The following is a 15991-nucleotide window of genomic DNA, read 5'->3' as shown; positions in this document are numbered from 1 at the left end:
GAATTAAATTCCAGCTTTTATGTTTCCTATGTTTCCTAACTCAAAAAGTGTTGCATCCAACATGGGGGAATCGTTATTAGACCTTGTCTTAACAGATAAAGAGGAACTGATTACAGAACTAAAAATTAATGGTAACTTAGGTATAAATGATCATGATTTGATCACATTTATAATGAGCAAGCAAATAAAGTCCAGACCTGTAATGTATATACTTAGTGCTTTAATTGGGCTAGTTTCACAAAGCTATAAACAATTATGAACCAAATCAGCTGGGAGGAAGAATGTAATCAGAAGACTGTGAATGATAATTGACAGTCTTTTAAGAACACTTTACAAGATGCACCAGAATTGAAGGCAGCTCTTATATATATTGTATAAATGGAAGACAAGGAAGTTGATAATAGTGACAATAAATCAGAAGTAAGGAAGTATAGAAAATTGATAAGGGAAGGAAAGAGACGCCAGGGGAAATCTATGTCCAACAGACTTAGGGACACTAAAAGGAGTCTAAGTATACTAGGAACAAAAAAAAATTTGACAATGGTATTGGTCCGTTACTAGATGAAAACAGTAGAATTATCATAATAATGCAGAGAAGGCAGAAGTGTTCAATAAATATTGTGGATCATATTTGGGGAACAAACAGATGATATAGTCTCATCATATGGTGATGATAACACTCTTTCCATTCCACTAGTATTTCAGGAGGATGTTAAACAGAAGCTACTTAAGTTAGACATTTTGAAATCAGCAGATACAGATAAATTGCATCCAGGAGTTTTAAAAGAGCTGTCTGAGGAGCTCACTGAACTCTTAATGTTGAAGTCTTGGAGCACTGGGGAAGTTCCAGAAGACCGGAAGAAAGCTAATGTGCCAATTTATAAAAATTGAAAAGGAGATAACCCAGGTAACTATAGGTCTCTCAGCATGACATCTGTCCCAGGCAAGATAATGTAGCAGCTGATATGGGACACAAATGATAAAGAATTAAAGCAGTCTAATGTAATTAATGCAAATCAACAAGGATTTATGGAAAACAGATCCTGTCAAACTAATTTATCTTTTTTGATGAGATTACATGTTTGGTTGATAAAGGTAATAGTGTTGATGAATATACTTAGACTTCTGGAAGGTGTTTGAGTTTGTACTCAGCAACATGTTCGTTAAAAAAAAACTAGAATGCCATAAAATTAACATGCCACACATTAAAAAGATTAAAAACTGGCTAACTAATAGGTCTCAAAATATAACTGAAATGAGGAATTGTCATCAAGCAGGTGTGTTTCCAGTGAGGTCCTCCAGGGATCAGATCTTGGTTCTACATTTAACATTTTTATCAATGACCGGAAATAAAATATAAAATCATCACTGATAAAGTGGGCAGATGACACAAAAATGGGGGAGGGTAAATAATGAAGAAAACAGGTCACTGATTCAGCGCAATCGGGATCACTTGGTAAACTGGGCACAAGCAAACAACAGGAGTTTTAATGCAGCTAAATGTAAATGTATTAATCTAGGAAAAAGATACAAAACTGGGAGTTTATGTCAAGCTGGGAGTACCTTAAACCAAATATGTGTAGAGTCTAAGAATCTAAGAATTGAGGTTGCTTGACGCAATGAGTTCCTTAATGGGACATCCTATTGGTCATTGTCACCAATTGTGGCTAAGTCACAAGAAATAAAAGCAATCAAATGTCTTTTAAATTATTCTGAACCACGATATCTATCTGAACCATCACACATTTTATCATAAGTAATGGTTAACTTATAATGTTACCCTCATCTTTCCTCCCCTCTTTCTTAATATTTGTCAAACTCAGTTGTTGCATCTTGTCTTCAATTACACGGTAAGCTCTTTGAGGAAGGGCCAATGACTACTTATGTATTTTTTGTACAGTATAATGGTAACTTGATTTTCACTAGCGTCTTGGTGCACTTCCACATGACAAATAATTAATAATAAAATGTGTGCAATACAGTTTTCCTAGTTAAAAAAAACAACATTAGTAACAAGCACGCTGTTCCATCCTTTCATATTAAACTAGTGTATTATAAAGTCCTTCCCAGAGGTACTACTCCTGGATGTTAGATTGTAGTGTAGCAAGGGTCATGGCATCATTCACACCAGGGAACAATAGCTCCAATGAGAAATATAATCCCAGTACACATCAGCAACAGATGTCAGTGTGGTCAGACATATTTGATCATTTAATAAATAACTTGCTCATAACTTTTCATATACAGAACTTCCTTTTGAGAGTTCATCAACGGGAATAATTTGCTGATTTAAAAACATACAGCAAACAAAGAAAACATTTCAGAGTTTGCCCTGTGCCATGTTATAACTCATTAAAATATACCTTGTCTTTAATTTACATAATTTAAAAATAAAAGCATTGCACTAGATAATATCTAGAAGTCAGAAAAGAAAGTCACATTATTTAGGATAATTTCACAATTTTTTTGTCTCCATTTAGTTTTGTTCAATTCTTCTGTCCCTCAAGTTGTACTTTATTTGCTGTGGATATTTCTTACATTGTAGATATGAATACCCTTACCCTTTCCTCAGTGCACACATGAATTTTCATGTTTTTGATGTGAAACCCATTACTGCTCAAAAAATGGACCCATTAAGAAAAAATGTGAGTACCCGTGTATTTTGAGTATTTTTCATTTTGTTACAGATAACACTTTATCTCTAATAGCTGCTCAATATCTGCCTCAGATTGTATTGTAATCCATGGTGAAAAGCAATTACACCCTAACATCAATTTTAAGGCTGTCAAGCAAACTAGTGCATAGCCAGAAGGAAGTGGTGGCGAATAGTGCAGAATACTCAAAGAGAGTGAAAGATGTGAAAATATGGTAAAGCCTAGGCATTGACTGAGCATACCAGCAATGGAAGTAGCAGTAGAAAGAAAAAAAAAAGTCAGCCTCCTTTGTATTATGAATGTCTGATGTCATTTCACAGGGACACCCATGCAGGGTTCATCCTGTTTGTAATCCTCACACAAACTGCTCTTTAGGACAATAAAATGTGCAAAGAAACACTATGGCAGCCATGTTGTATCTACCATTGTACAGAGCTCCATGAAGGAATCTTGTACTGAGTGACAACTGTGGTGGGAGGGAAACTGAATTTGCTTTGTACCATTGTTGATGATGATGATGATGACTATAAACAAGATCATGGGTTTCCAATATATATTCATTTAACAGATGTGATTATGATTTTGACTATCTTGATTGAACACAGACATTTGATTTTTAACAGTAACATCACAAAAATATTTTTAAAAAATCCGCAAAACACATTTCCCTCCACCTATCACATTCAAAAGTCTGATCAAATACAAAGTATACAAAATATAATGGCATTCATTTTTTTTTGCCTATAAAAATGCGATGCTCAAGTACTCATTGAATCAAAATTCTTTTGCAAGCAACATTAACAGAAATAAAACTGTTCTTTTGCCATACATTAGAGGAAAGAGAACCACGAGACCGATGGGTTACCTGCCCGGGCTTTGCATTCTCACAGACAACTACATCATATTCTCTGGCAAGCTCTGGAGGGTTGTCGTTGACATCCAGGATTCTAATATAAACTGGAACATGGCTTAGCAGGCCAGGGTTGTCTGTAATACACACAAAAATGGATTCAGTCATTTGACAGTTTTAATACACACTCTAAAGCCTCAGTTTAAACAAAATATCTTAAAATCACGGTTTGTCAGAGGCTCCAGCTACTACAATAGAACTTTCAGTAAAGCTAATTTTATAAAGATCCTATTTGCTGAGTCTCATTAACATTTTGAAAAATGAAAAAATGAATAGACAGGCACAGCATGAATACTAAATCACTATTTTGTCATATCAAGAAAATTACAAGTTACTCAGGAACTGAAGTGGGAGAAAGTTGTCAGAGTTTATTGGATGGTGTCACACTGTATGCCAAGAAATGATCAATTGGCTTCACAATTAACCTGGAAGTGTCACTGCAGTGTTGAAGAAATCTAAAATTAAATATAGTACTTTTGTTTTCCTCCATCCCTCAAAGATTTCAGGGTATGAAAATAAAATACAGAAGTGATAAGAGAAGAAAAAACAAGCAAACATATTTAAACCATTTTGTCAAACTGGGCTCTAGATTCCGTGCAAGATATTACACACCTGCAAATTATATAAATATAATAAAGTCAGCCTTGATGCTGTTTCATTGAAGTCAATGGCAGTTTTGCAATTGGCTTTAAAGGTGCAGGATCAATCACATAAACAATAATAAAATAAATAACAATAAAGGCTTAAGTTGTTTAGGTTAAAAAAAAAAACCCAGAGTTTATTCTACCAGATTAGGTCTGTCTCTGATTTCTAAAAAAATTAAAACAAAAAGTACAATAAACAAACTTGTTTCAATTAACAGTTTTACATGACGGAATGGGAAGGAAATGCATGTTTCCTTGATCTGTACACATATTCTCTCATTCTCATTACCTTACATTGGCTTTTTATATTTCATTGTATACATTTTATGTGAAGAACCTTTTATAATTAGCATTCTTCATTATAATACCCTCAGCTCCTGTAACAATATTTCTTCCAAAAAAAAAAAAAAAAATTCAATATGCATCTCAGAACAGAAGAAAAAAAATCTTTCCTAACTGGTTAAAAATGTAGACCCTTTGCTGAAAATTGTGGACTTAATTTTTATATCCTCCACTGGAACCTAACTAGCAGTAAAAGATATCTGGGTCCACGATTTCAGGCACTGCATAGATGTAAGTTGCTTGTAACTGCCACGGAGAACTAGGTCTCTCTGTGTGGGGGGGGTGGGGTGGGGTGGGTGGGTGTGGGTGTGTGAGAGAGAGAGATTGTAATATTAATCTAGTCTCTAACCTGGATATCTTTGCTTTAATTAGCCCATATCACATACCTCTATCAAAAAGGTTATTGATGTGATGACTTAGACTCATTACAACTTTGCTGACTGCTGCTCAGAATTCTTCCATCTTATTGATTAGATGAGACAGCTTTCTAGTCCAAAAAAATCTCTCTAAGGCTATTGCTACATTTGAGCGGGGAGGTCCGATTCCTAGCTTGTGTAGACATACCCATGTGTAGTGAGGTAGCACTATTTTTAGGGAGCTAGCTTGCAAAGCTAGCAGAGGTCCATGCGAATCACAGTTCTCAGCTAAAATGTAGAGGTAACCTGTATCACCAAATAACTTCCTGGTGAGATAATATATCAGAATGCTGACATTCTAGTGTATTTTAATAAGGTGAGATCTTCAGTCTTTTCTAGTTATAGGTGGGCTTTGGGATAAAGGTTATGATCTACAGGGCCCCTTATCAGTCTCCGCTCTCTTGCATGCACACACAAATGCATACAAAATATGTGTTTCAAATTATACTATATTTCCCCCATTCAAGAGTTCGTAACAAGTTAAATAGGAGAAACAGGGGGAAATTAAAATAATGATAAGAAGTATCACTCATAGGGATGGAAGACCTGATCGGGATAGCATAAGAACATCTACTCATTTAAAATGAGTTTAAATGCTCAAGTCCTAAGTTAACAAACCCAGGGTCTGCTAACTTGAGTTCTACTAATCCTGGGCTTACATTGGAATATAGGCATATGCTGGAGACCATTAGATTTGAAAAAAAACAATGGATGTTCCCTGAATGGGAAGGTGAATTGATGAGATCGCTAAGTGAACTCTCTGGGAGTTAAGGAGAAATCTCAAGGATTTGAGATGTAACAGATGCTCTAGAAGTCTAATATCTCCTGAAATGACACTGAACAGTCCTTCTCTGGCTGAGCTAACCACTTAACAGCCATGCCGTCAGGTGAAGACTGTTGGGGTGAGGGTGTAACATCCTTCCGTGTTTCTGGGTGAGTAAGCATGGAAGAGGAGGCAGAGCCTAGAGGTTGAAAGGAGAGATTGTGAAAATCCAAGAACCAGCACTGTCTTGACCAAGCTGGAGTTTTAAGAATGATCTTGTCATGGTTTTGCTTCAACTTGACAATCACCTGTGGGATGAGCAGAACAGGGGAAATATGTATGTGAGACTCTGTTCCTACTACAGAGGAAAGGTGCTGGTTAATGAGCCTGGACTGTAACCCACTTAGGGTACGTCTGTACTTACCTCCGGGTTCGGCGGTAGGGTGACCAGACAGCAAATGTGAAAAATCAGGACAGGGGGTGGAGGGTAATAGGAGCTTATATAATAAAAAGACCCCAAAATCGGGACTGTCCCTATAAAATCGGGACATCTGGTCACCCTATTCGGCGGTAAGCAATCAATCTTCTGGGATCGATTTATCGCGTCTGGTCTAGACGCGATAAATCGATCCCGGATGTGCTCGCCGTCGACGCCGGTACTCCTGCTCCGCGAGAGGAGTACGTGGAGTTAACAGGGGAGCCTGCCTGCCACGTGTGGACCCGCGGTAAGTACTTTGTAGTTTGAACTAAGGTACTTCGACTTCAGATACGTTATTCACGTTGTTGAAGTTGCATATCTTAGTTTGAACTGGGGGGTTAGTGTGTACCAGCCCTTAGGAACATAACTGACTGCATTTCTTGTTGTCTTTTGTTGCAAATAGATCAACTGATGGAATACCCAGGCATGAAAGATGATTGTGAGCACACTGTTCTTCAGGGACCACTGATGATTTTGAGAAAATCTCCTGCTGAGATGATTGGCCAACTGGTTCTGGGCACTCAGTAAGTATGCAGCAAAGGGAGTAATTCCCTTCTTGATGTAAAACTACAGTTTCATCTCTTCTTGACAAATCTGATCAGACTGCACCCCTCTTTGTCTGTTTAGATAGCATGCTTGTATTGTCGGTCATTATCTGAACGGCAAGCTCTTGATGTGAGGGAGAAAAGCTGGGCAATCTTTGGGAATTGTCTGGAATGTGGGGAAATTGATACAAAGGGTAGTTTTGTGTTCTATCCATAACGCTTGGGTTCGCAAATCCCTTAGGTGAGTGCCCAAGCCTACCAGGGACACATCAGTAATGATTGTCTTAGAGGGAAGAGAATGAGAAAGTGGAATGTTCTTGGATATATTATTTTGATCCACCCACCACACTAACAGTGCTATGACCACAGACGGTACACAGACCGACTTCTCTAAGGCTGTTCAGTCAATAGACTGATTTTAGCCACACTTGGAGAATTCATAGGCAAAGCCTGGCATGTTGGGTCATGTAAATGCATGAGGCTATGTTGCCTAGTAACCTTAGAGACATCAAGACTATGGTGGTGAAATGTGACTTGAGAGACATAGTATGGTCTGAAATCTCTCCTGAGGGGGAAAAGCAGCTGAATTAGTACAATTGAGTGGGGCCCCAATAAACTCTATTTTCTATGTTGGGACTAATGTCAATTTTTCTTTGTTCAGCGTAAGTCCCAGACAGTCAAAGAGGTGAAGAATGTACTTGATGTAGTGGAGAACCTGGTGTTTGGATGTGCCTTGAACCAAACAATTAACCAGGTAATTTATATCTTCCCTCACTCCTCAGAATATCCCAGTTTCACAGTCCTTAGGACCCATTTATCTGTTGTTATAGATTTCCAAGCACTGAGGAAATGGGAAAATCTGTGCCCAAATGGGGGGAGATGGAAGGAATATTACTGCTGTCCTTCAGAAAGAAGTCAAATGGGCTGCTTCCCTACAGCTGATTAAAGGCAAGCTGGTTGTGTTGACCTGGCATTAGAGGACTTGTTGCTTTGCAATTTATGCTTCCTCTTTGAGAAATGAGGTTACTTAATGGATAGAAAGGTTGCCTGTAATATTAGTGTTGGTATGGATGCTGTTGTTGAGGTCTGCATTGGTGCCTCTTGGTGCCTGGGATATAGACCTCTAATGAATGAAAAGTAGCTCAACAGTTTTTAAAAGAATGGAAAGTCTCATTAGTTCTGTCTGAAAACAAACACCAACCATCAAACAGACTGTCTTTTATAGTTTGTTGCATGTCCGTTGCTATACTCAAGTTCTGTAATCCGGAAGCTTTTCTCATTGTTATTACAGATGCTATCACCATAGAAGAAGCATCAGCTGTAACAAATGCAGATTGGAGAGCCATCTTGGCCACTATGTGACTTGCTGGCAGGAAAGACTTCACTTGCTCCTGGTAATTTATCAGTAAACCTGGACATTGCATCCCAGTTTATACAGTCACATGTAGCTCACAGTGCTTGCTGATTTGATATATGCATCTGGAGAAAGTAGGGGGAATAATTTTTTTCTCCCAAATAAATCTTGTACCCTACTTTTTGTGGGTTGATTTAAATCTCTCCAAACATGATCTTTCATTGGCAGGCATCACTACTAATAATTCAGGGCAGAATGGGAATAGAAACCCTCAAAGTCCTTCATAGGAACACAATAACGTTTGTCTGTGCACTTAGCTATACGGACTAAGGATACTGGCATACTCCATAAAGTCTTTGCTGGTTCTAGAAGAGTCTCATTGATAGTGAAGGCTACTGTCCCAGAGGCAGTAGCCTGGAGAATGTAAGCATTCTCTTGTACAAGCTAATCTTGCATGATAAAGCACCAGCCATTTTTCTCAGAAGTTCCTGATGAAATAAACTAATCTGGAACAAGAGAAGAAGAGTCCGTGATCACTGCATTCTCAGGTGAGGCGAAAGAAAGGTTAACAGGAGAAGATGTATGCTCCTGATGTAAAATTGGTTCCCAGGCAATGGTTCCTCTTGCAGTACTGGCTGCTGTCGGGGAACAGCATCTTTTCATAGTCCAAACTAAATTGCTTTGTCATATGCTTTGACAACCTTTCCCTGACTGGGCCAGTGATTGAGACCTAAGGGAATAGGAAGTACATCAGGGATTCCCAAATGATCATGGAGGGAGAGTATACGGCAAAGGGGCACAGTAAGAACAGGGCCACCATGATCTGTCCCTTCTGAATGATATCTCCTGCTCTTGGGGCAAATGCTGCTGGAACAGTCTTGAAGATTTGCTAGACCAACTGCATGTAGGAGGGGATAACAAAGTTTTGGAGGACTCTGATCAGACTACAAGGGGTCATCTAAATATTCAATAGGTATCAGGGGTCAAAAGCTGATGGGACCACTAGTTGAATTGATCGATCTCTAGTCCATTGTGAAGAGGTCAATATAGGTACTGAGACAGATATGGCAGTTGATACCGCAAAAAACTCCCAAGACGTTGATGGTACAGCATTGTGAATTGCTGTTGAGAAAGAATTCATAGTCAGTACTGTGGTATAAGCTGGGATCAGTAGCCAAACTGACAATCATTCTGGTACTGAGGCTGTTGATGCCAAAGCAGAGTCCAAGGCTAAAAATTAGACCTAAGATTTTCCCACCGCTGACACAGCATGTCCTGGTGTCAAAGTGGGTACTGGAGAAGGCACCCAGCCCTCAATATGCTTCTTAGTTGGTACTGACAGTCTCTGCACCAGAGTTGAAAAGACAGAGCCAGTACTGCAGGAGATGTCACAAATGCATGGACTTGTGCTGTACAGGATGGTCTGGAACAGAGAGGCAAAGCAAATTCTTTTGCTGCCTCAGAGACTTGTGGGGTTGTCAGTATTAATGATGTCAACACTGAAACAGCATGCAGTGGTTCTGGACTCAACAGCCATCTTGTAGATAATGTACTGAGTCAACAGCACAGTACTGATATCTGTCCACCATGGTATTGGACTCAGTAGCAATCCTGAGAATTGTACCAGAGTTGACAGGATGGTACCGATATCATTCCACTGCAGTACCAGACAAAACATCCTTCCTACAAATGGTACCAAAGTTGATGACATGGTATCCATATCCTGCTGCTGCAGTACCAGGAAGATGTATACATGGCCCAGATCTAGCATGGGTACCTGAAGAGTCCAGTAATGTTTTGAGTTCTCTTTCAAGGAAGACAAGCTTAAGTGTCCACTTTTGGGGAGGCCTTGAAGAAGAAGATTGCCCCCTCTTCCTCTGTGGAGAAGAATGCAAGTCCAGGAGTCTGCCAGACAACTTGCAGATTTCATGTAAATGGAAGGCATGATGTCTCAAGGCTTGAATCCAGGCTGGAGAGTCCCCAGTCAGCTGCCACTTCCTGGTCTCCATCCACTAGGTACTAAAGTGGGTGGGCTGAGAAGCTACTAGGGCTACAGCCCCAGCCAAGGGACCACCCATGGGAGCTCTGATTGGAGGATCACTCGACTCTACCGATTGGCCCAACTATACTATTTAAGCCAAGAGGAGAAACAGGGAGTTTGTCAGAGCAACCCAGTGTTTTTCTGTTGAGGCTGCATTGGATTGTGCCTGTGCCTGCACTCAACCCGGTTCCTGACTCCTGCTCTGCTCCTGCCGGGGATAAAAGAGGAAATATTTGGTAACTACAATCACTAGGAACATTTAATTTATTAGATCCCAGAAGGAGCAGAAGATTGAACCTTGTCAAATGCAGGCCTAAGACTCTGGAACACCTTTCTAACGGAACTCAGGAAGATCCCTACCTCACCATCTTCAGATGACAATGTAAGAATCTCTTCTTTGTCATACCATTCCCCCAAAGAACCCAAAGAGAAAAAATCCATCATATCTAGAAGTAAAAGACAATAACTAAAGCAAGATTAGGGAGGATAATGAACAGAGGGCTTGGAATTAGAAGCAGAAGAAGAATGGAGAACTGCCTTTTAAACAGTTCTCATTATGTTTTTATAATTTTGTACAATGTTTCCATACTACAGTGAGAGGTATGTTAGAAATGCTTGAAAACAAATTGATAGACTTTCTACAAATCAACATGTCATGATTCTTAGGGTCCAAAGTCTATCAACCTGCCTAGGATGGATATAGATGCTATATAATTGAAAACCTGGGAATCCCAGTTCATCAACAGGGTAAAGGAGGTGTTTCTAGCTCTTGCTGTTAAAAAGATATCAGACCTTCAATTTTTCATTATTTCATTGACTAAAATATAGCCAATCTTGGATCTCAGACCAGGTAATTCTAAAATTCCACTTTTCCTAGATCCAGATTTAGGGATAAAAGAGGAAATATTTTATGGTAGGTTCTATTTCTTTGAAAAATAAAGCAACTGCCTGGAATATTAAAAGCCACAGTGAATATGGATTAGTAGGCAGAATACGGGTGAGGCCAAAGATGAAAAAAGGAATGCAGTTTATATTGTGATGCAACTGTTTATTTTATAGTTTTGCAGTTTATAATAGAATTTATTTTCTAGATATGACCACATATGTGTTATAAATATATGTGACCAAATTCTATTGGAGTCAATGGGATTATTTGGCTCATTGTGGCTGCAATATATATTCTGAGGAAAAAAATCATCAAACAAAAATCATGGTAAAAAAAATTTCCAGGAGCAACAAAATAGTACAACCAGCACCATACTTACTGGAATTGAATAGGTAATCATCCAGAACCCTCTGCCAAATACACAGTGTTATGAGATTAACATGTTATAACAATTATGTGAACGAATGCATTTTATATAATTTTCTGTTCTAGTTACAATCCTGTAATGAACAAAAGGTTGAATTCATCTGTTTAATAATTATGTGATACCAGACATTAAAATTAACTGTTAACTCATGATTATGGGAAAATGTGAAGTGAGAAAATAAAATGGCTTAACATAGTACTATTCTCATTCTATTCTCAGTTCCATTTTATAAAGAATGAGTGAATGGAAACCAAACATCTTATCCTAGTCTAATGGCAGCAGAAATATTAATAGTCAAGAGCAATCTCTTTTACCTCTCAATAATGTTCCCTCATTAATACGGTTTCTTGGTCAGAAAGGGGAAGTGGGAGTCAGGTCTTCTAGGTTGTATTCCTGACCATAACACTGACTATGTGACTCCTGGGCATGTCACTTCACCTTACTGTGCCTCAGTGTATAATGGAGGAGAGGTGTCAACATCACATAAAACCACCACAAATTGATTATAGTTTGGAATGTAACTCCTTAAAACACACTTCTGTTTAAAAATAGTAGTTCTCTCAAAAGAGAAGTGTTATCTTCAAAATGGTATATATCAGTCTGCCTCATTGTGTGATTCTTCCACATGCTGATCACTCACTGCACTTCCTGCATGTACTGGTTTTCTTTGGCTCTGCTTAGGACCTTTTCCTGCAAACTGTGCCCATATGAAAGATCTTGCGGGATCAGGGCCTGGGATTTAAGGACGGGATTGTCAAAAGTGATCAGCACTGAACCAATTCTGTTTGCACTGAAGTCAATGGCAATGCTGAAACTTCTTGACAATCACATCCATAAAATTCCTTTTGGGCACAACCATTGGCTCTTCTTTGTTTTAATAGCTCAAATGATCTTCCTAATAGTGTATTTCCTTGGAATTCATGACTGGCTGTACCTAAAGGTCCTTGGGGCTGCTACTCATGACACCAGCACCTCTCAGATTGTCATCATTTCCCAAGAAATGTCTTGCACATCTATGGTGGTTGTGTAATTGTAATCCAGATTAATAGCCTCAAAAATATTCACGTGTCTTTGATAGGCAGTGTCTTTGATCTTTAAAATTAGGGGTGTGAGTTTGAAAGAATCTCACTTGTTTTTGAAGGTAATTACATTAACAATTCTGGCCCTATCAGTGCCAATTCATAATTAAAAAAAAATACTTTTCTCCGACACCCTTTATACACCAGAATCATATCATCCCATAGTCTTATTGCCACCAGGCTGTATATATATATACATTTCTTTATCTTTTTTCAAAGTTAAACAAGAGTGCTTGTGTGCATCTATCATTTCATTTTTAAGTGTATGTAAATGTACACACATTTTGGTCACTGTTACTGTAAACCAAGCCAGTATGTCTCTTGATAGTGTTAACAGGTCTATTTTATATCCTCTGGACCTTTACCATGCTTTTGACCATTTTCGTTAAACCTTTCAATTCCTCCAGCTTCATCCCTCTGTCTCATTTTGCAGAATCAGTAATAACATGGATTTAATCTCAAAACACATATTTTTCTTAAAAGCAAAATAGTCATGTCTCCTTCCCCATCTCCCTCCCCAAATTACTGCAAAACCTGAGAACAATTGGCCAATTCTTTCCTTTGTTTGAGCCCACTGACTTTAACTGGAAATATGTGTGGCACTTGAAAGAAAAAAAAGGCTCAATTTTAGGCTAATGTCACATGTTATCTTCTCTTAGGCTACATGGTCTGTTTATAACATCCATCTGATAACTCTTGACCCTGGTTTAAACAATTTCACATATTTTAAATTTCCTCTCAAATTCTATGTTTCTTAGTTGTCATTGTTATTTCCTTGTATTTCTTCATTTCTATTTCCACTATATTTCATCTTTGGAAAATGTTTGTGTATAATTAAAAAGTCCATATTGATCTCTATAGCATAGTTAACAATTACTGCCTGCTGTTTTGTATGTTTTGGTTATCCTCATCCTCTTTCTTTTGATTAGAATGTATTGCCCTGCCTCAAAGGGTCTCAGAAAAAGTGCTGCTTTGTTGGGGTTTTGTAGTGACTGTATTTCCCTGGGATCGTTTCAATACTGCAGCATAAACCATGACACATTTTATTAATATATCACAGAGCTGCTGCTTTGTATGTATATATTTGTGCCTTTTCCTTTGAAGCTGGCATGAGAAATGGAGGAATGGTGGTGGGGGGGAAGAAGAAACAAACAACAAAATCAAATATCTTTGTTTTCCAGTATCTCATTTTATCTTAGAGCCTTGAGGACTTTTAAAATTACGTGGCTGCATAATAATGTTTCAAAGACTCTTATTTCCTATCTCACTGTGGGATCAAAGCTCCATGTGTGCAGTATCGTTTCACATGGTCATATTTTACTCTCTTTTGCCAGAACTTCAGACATCCAGAGCTTAAGAAAATCTGTGGGGAATCTGACATTACCCCAGCAGAGAGCCTTGCTATTTTCAAGTTATTTTCTTTGTTTCAATTCTCTGCATCCTCTGCTCTGCAGGTTAGAATCTTCTTTGGAAAAATATCTAGGAACCATAATGAATAAGTCTTTGTGCACATTGGAATTCAGGCTTGTTCTTGGAGTTTATCCTAATGGTTGCAAATTCTTCTTCCCCACTCTAATCCATTCTGGATATAAATTCAATGAGTTCACTTGATAGCTGCATAGGGATATAGGTACTACTATACTATATGAGGCCAGTGATCTATCTAAACCAGGATTCTATATCCAACAGTGTCCAGTACCATCTCCTTCAGAGGAAAGAGTGAGAAATTCTGTAGAATGCAGTTATAACATAGTATGGTTGACAAAGAAACTTTCTTTCAAATCTTCAATACCTAGAGGTTGGTTTATGCCCTAAGGCACGAGGGTTTCGATCTTTCCAAAATTCATGATTTTTGTTAACATTTACCATTATCACTCTGGATGATATTATTATCCATTTTAATGTCAAATCTTTTCCCTTTCAATGACTTCTTGTGGTAATTAATTCCACAGGCTGATTGTGAGTTGTGGCAGGTTTAGTTTGCTAGACTTACTGCTGAACCAGGCTTCCTGACAAAATCCTTCTTGTTGGAGGAGAGAGAGAGAGTGAGCACCTGGCCTGTGTAAGACCCGAGGCCTGAACCATAGTCAGTAAAGTCAGGCCATGTATTAAAACAAATGCTTACAAGCTCATGGTTCAATACATGAACTTTGCAAGGGGTATTGGTAGTGTTGCTAAAACAAAGGCACTCCTAAGGCCTGGTCTACACTAGGCGTTTATGTCGAAGTTAGCGCCGTTACATCGAATTAACCCTGCACCCGTCCACACCGCGAAGGTATTTAGTTCGACATAGAGGTCTCTTTAATTCGACTTCTGTACTCCTCCCCGACGAGGGGAGTAGCGCTAAATTCGACATGGCCATGTCGAATTAGGCTAGGTGTGGATGGAAATCGACGCTAATAGCTCCGGGAGCTATCCCACAGTGCACCACTCTGTTGACGCTCTGGACAGCAGTACGAGCTCGGATGCTCTGAACTGCCACACAGGAAAAGCCCCGGGAAAATTTTAATTTGAATTCCTTTTCCTGTCTGGCCAGTTTGAATCTCATTTCCTGTCTGGACATCGTGGCGAGCTCAGCAGCACTGGCAACGATGCAGAGCTCTCCAGCAGTGATGGCCGTGCAATCTCAGAATAGAAAGAGGGCCCCAGCATGGACTGATCGGGAAGTCTTGCATCTCATCGCTGTGTGGGGCGATGAGTCCGTGCTTTCCGAGCTGCGATCCAAAAGACGGAATGCAAAGATCTACGAGAAGATCTCTAAAGACATGGCAGAGAGAGGATACAGCCGGGATGTAACGCAGTGCCGCGTGAAAATCAAGGAGCTGAGACAAGGCTACCAGAAGACCAAAGAGGCAAACGGACGCTCCGGATCCCATCCCCAGACATCCCGTTTCTACGAGGCACTGCATTCCATCCTCGGTGCGGCCGCCACCACTACCCCACCAGTGACCGTGGACTCTGAGGATGGGATAGTGTCCACGGCTGGATCCTCGGACATGTTAGCGGACGGGGAAGATGAGGAAGGAGATGAGGAGGACGAGGCAGTCGACAGCGCTCACAACGCTGATTTCCCCGACAGCCAGGATCTCTTCATCACCCTTACAGAGATCCCCTACCAACCCTCCCCAGCCGTTACCCCGGACACAGAATCTGGGGAAGGATCAGCCAGTAAGTGTTGTAAAAATCTAAACATTTATTTGTAACAGAACAGGAATATTAACAATTTAAAAAATGGGTTTCTCATGATTAGTTTGATTAGCTTAACGGTTCAGTCATGGGCAGTGCAACTATTGAAAAAAAATCTAGCAATGTCCGGTTTTGCATGATTGTCCTGCCCAAGCCGCTCTACTGGTTAGTCACTGCTACAGCAGCTACAGTAAAATGCGGTCTATATGTCCAGGGATGGAGCAGAAATCCTCCTGTGACATCTCGAGGAAGCTCTCCTGGAGGTA

General features: G+C 39.4%; 1 protein-coding gene across 3 annotated transcripts in view; it reads right to left on the bottom strand.

Annotated features, from left to right (window-relative positions):
• Nucleotides 1–15991, bottom strand: part of CDH18 (cadherin 18) — a 922085-nt gene that overhangs the window by 32411 nt on the left and 873683 nt on the right. For all 3 annotated transcript variants that reach the window (XM_054020313.1, XM_054020314.1, XM_054020315.1), the window contains one exon: nucleotides 3520–3641. In XM_054020313.1, the coding sequence (XP_053876288.1) occupies nucleotides 3520–3641 (122 nt within the window). The remainder of the gene's footprint in view (nucleotides 1–3519; nucleotides 3642–15991) is intronic.

The sequence above is a fragment of the Malaclemys terrapin genome, chromosome 2, assembly GCF_027887155.1.
Source record: "Malaclemys terrapin pileata isolate rMalTer1 chromosome 2, rMalTer1.hap1, whole genome shotgun sequence".
Taxonomy (NCBI): Eukaryota; Metazoa; Chordata; order Testudines; family Emydidae; genus Malaclemys; species Malaclemys terrapin.
This window is presented reverse-complemented; position numbering and strand designations above follow the sequence as displayed.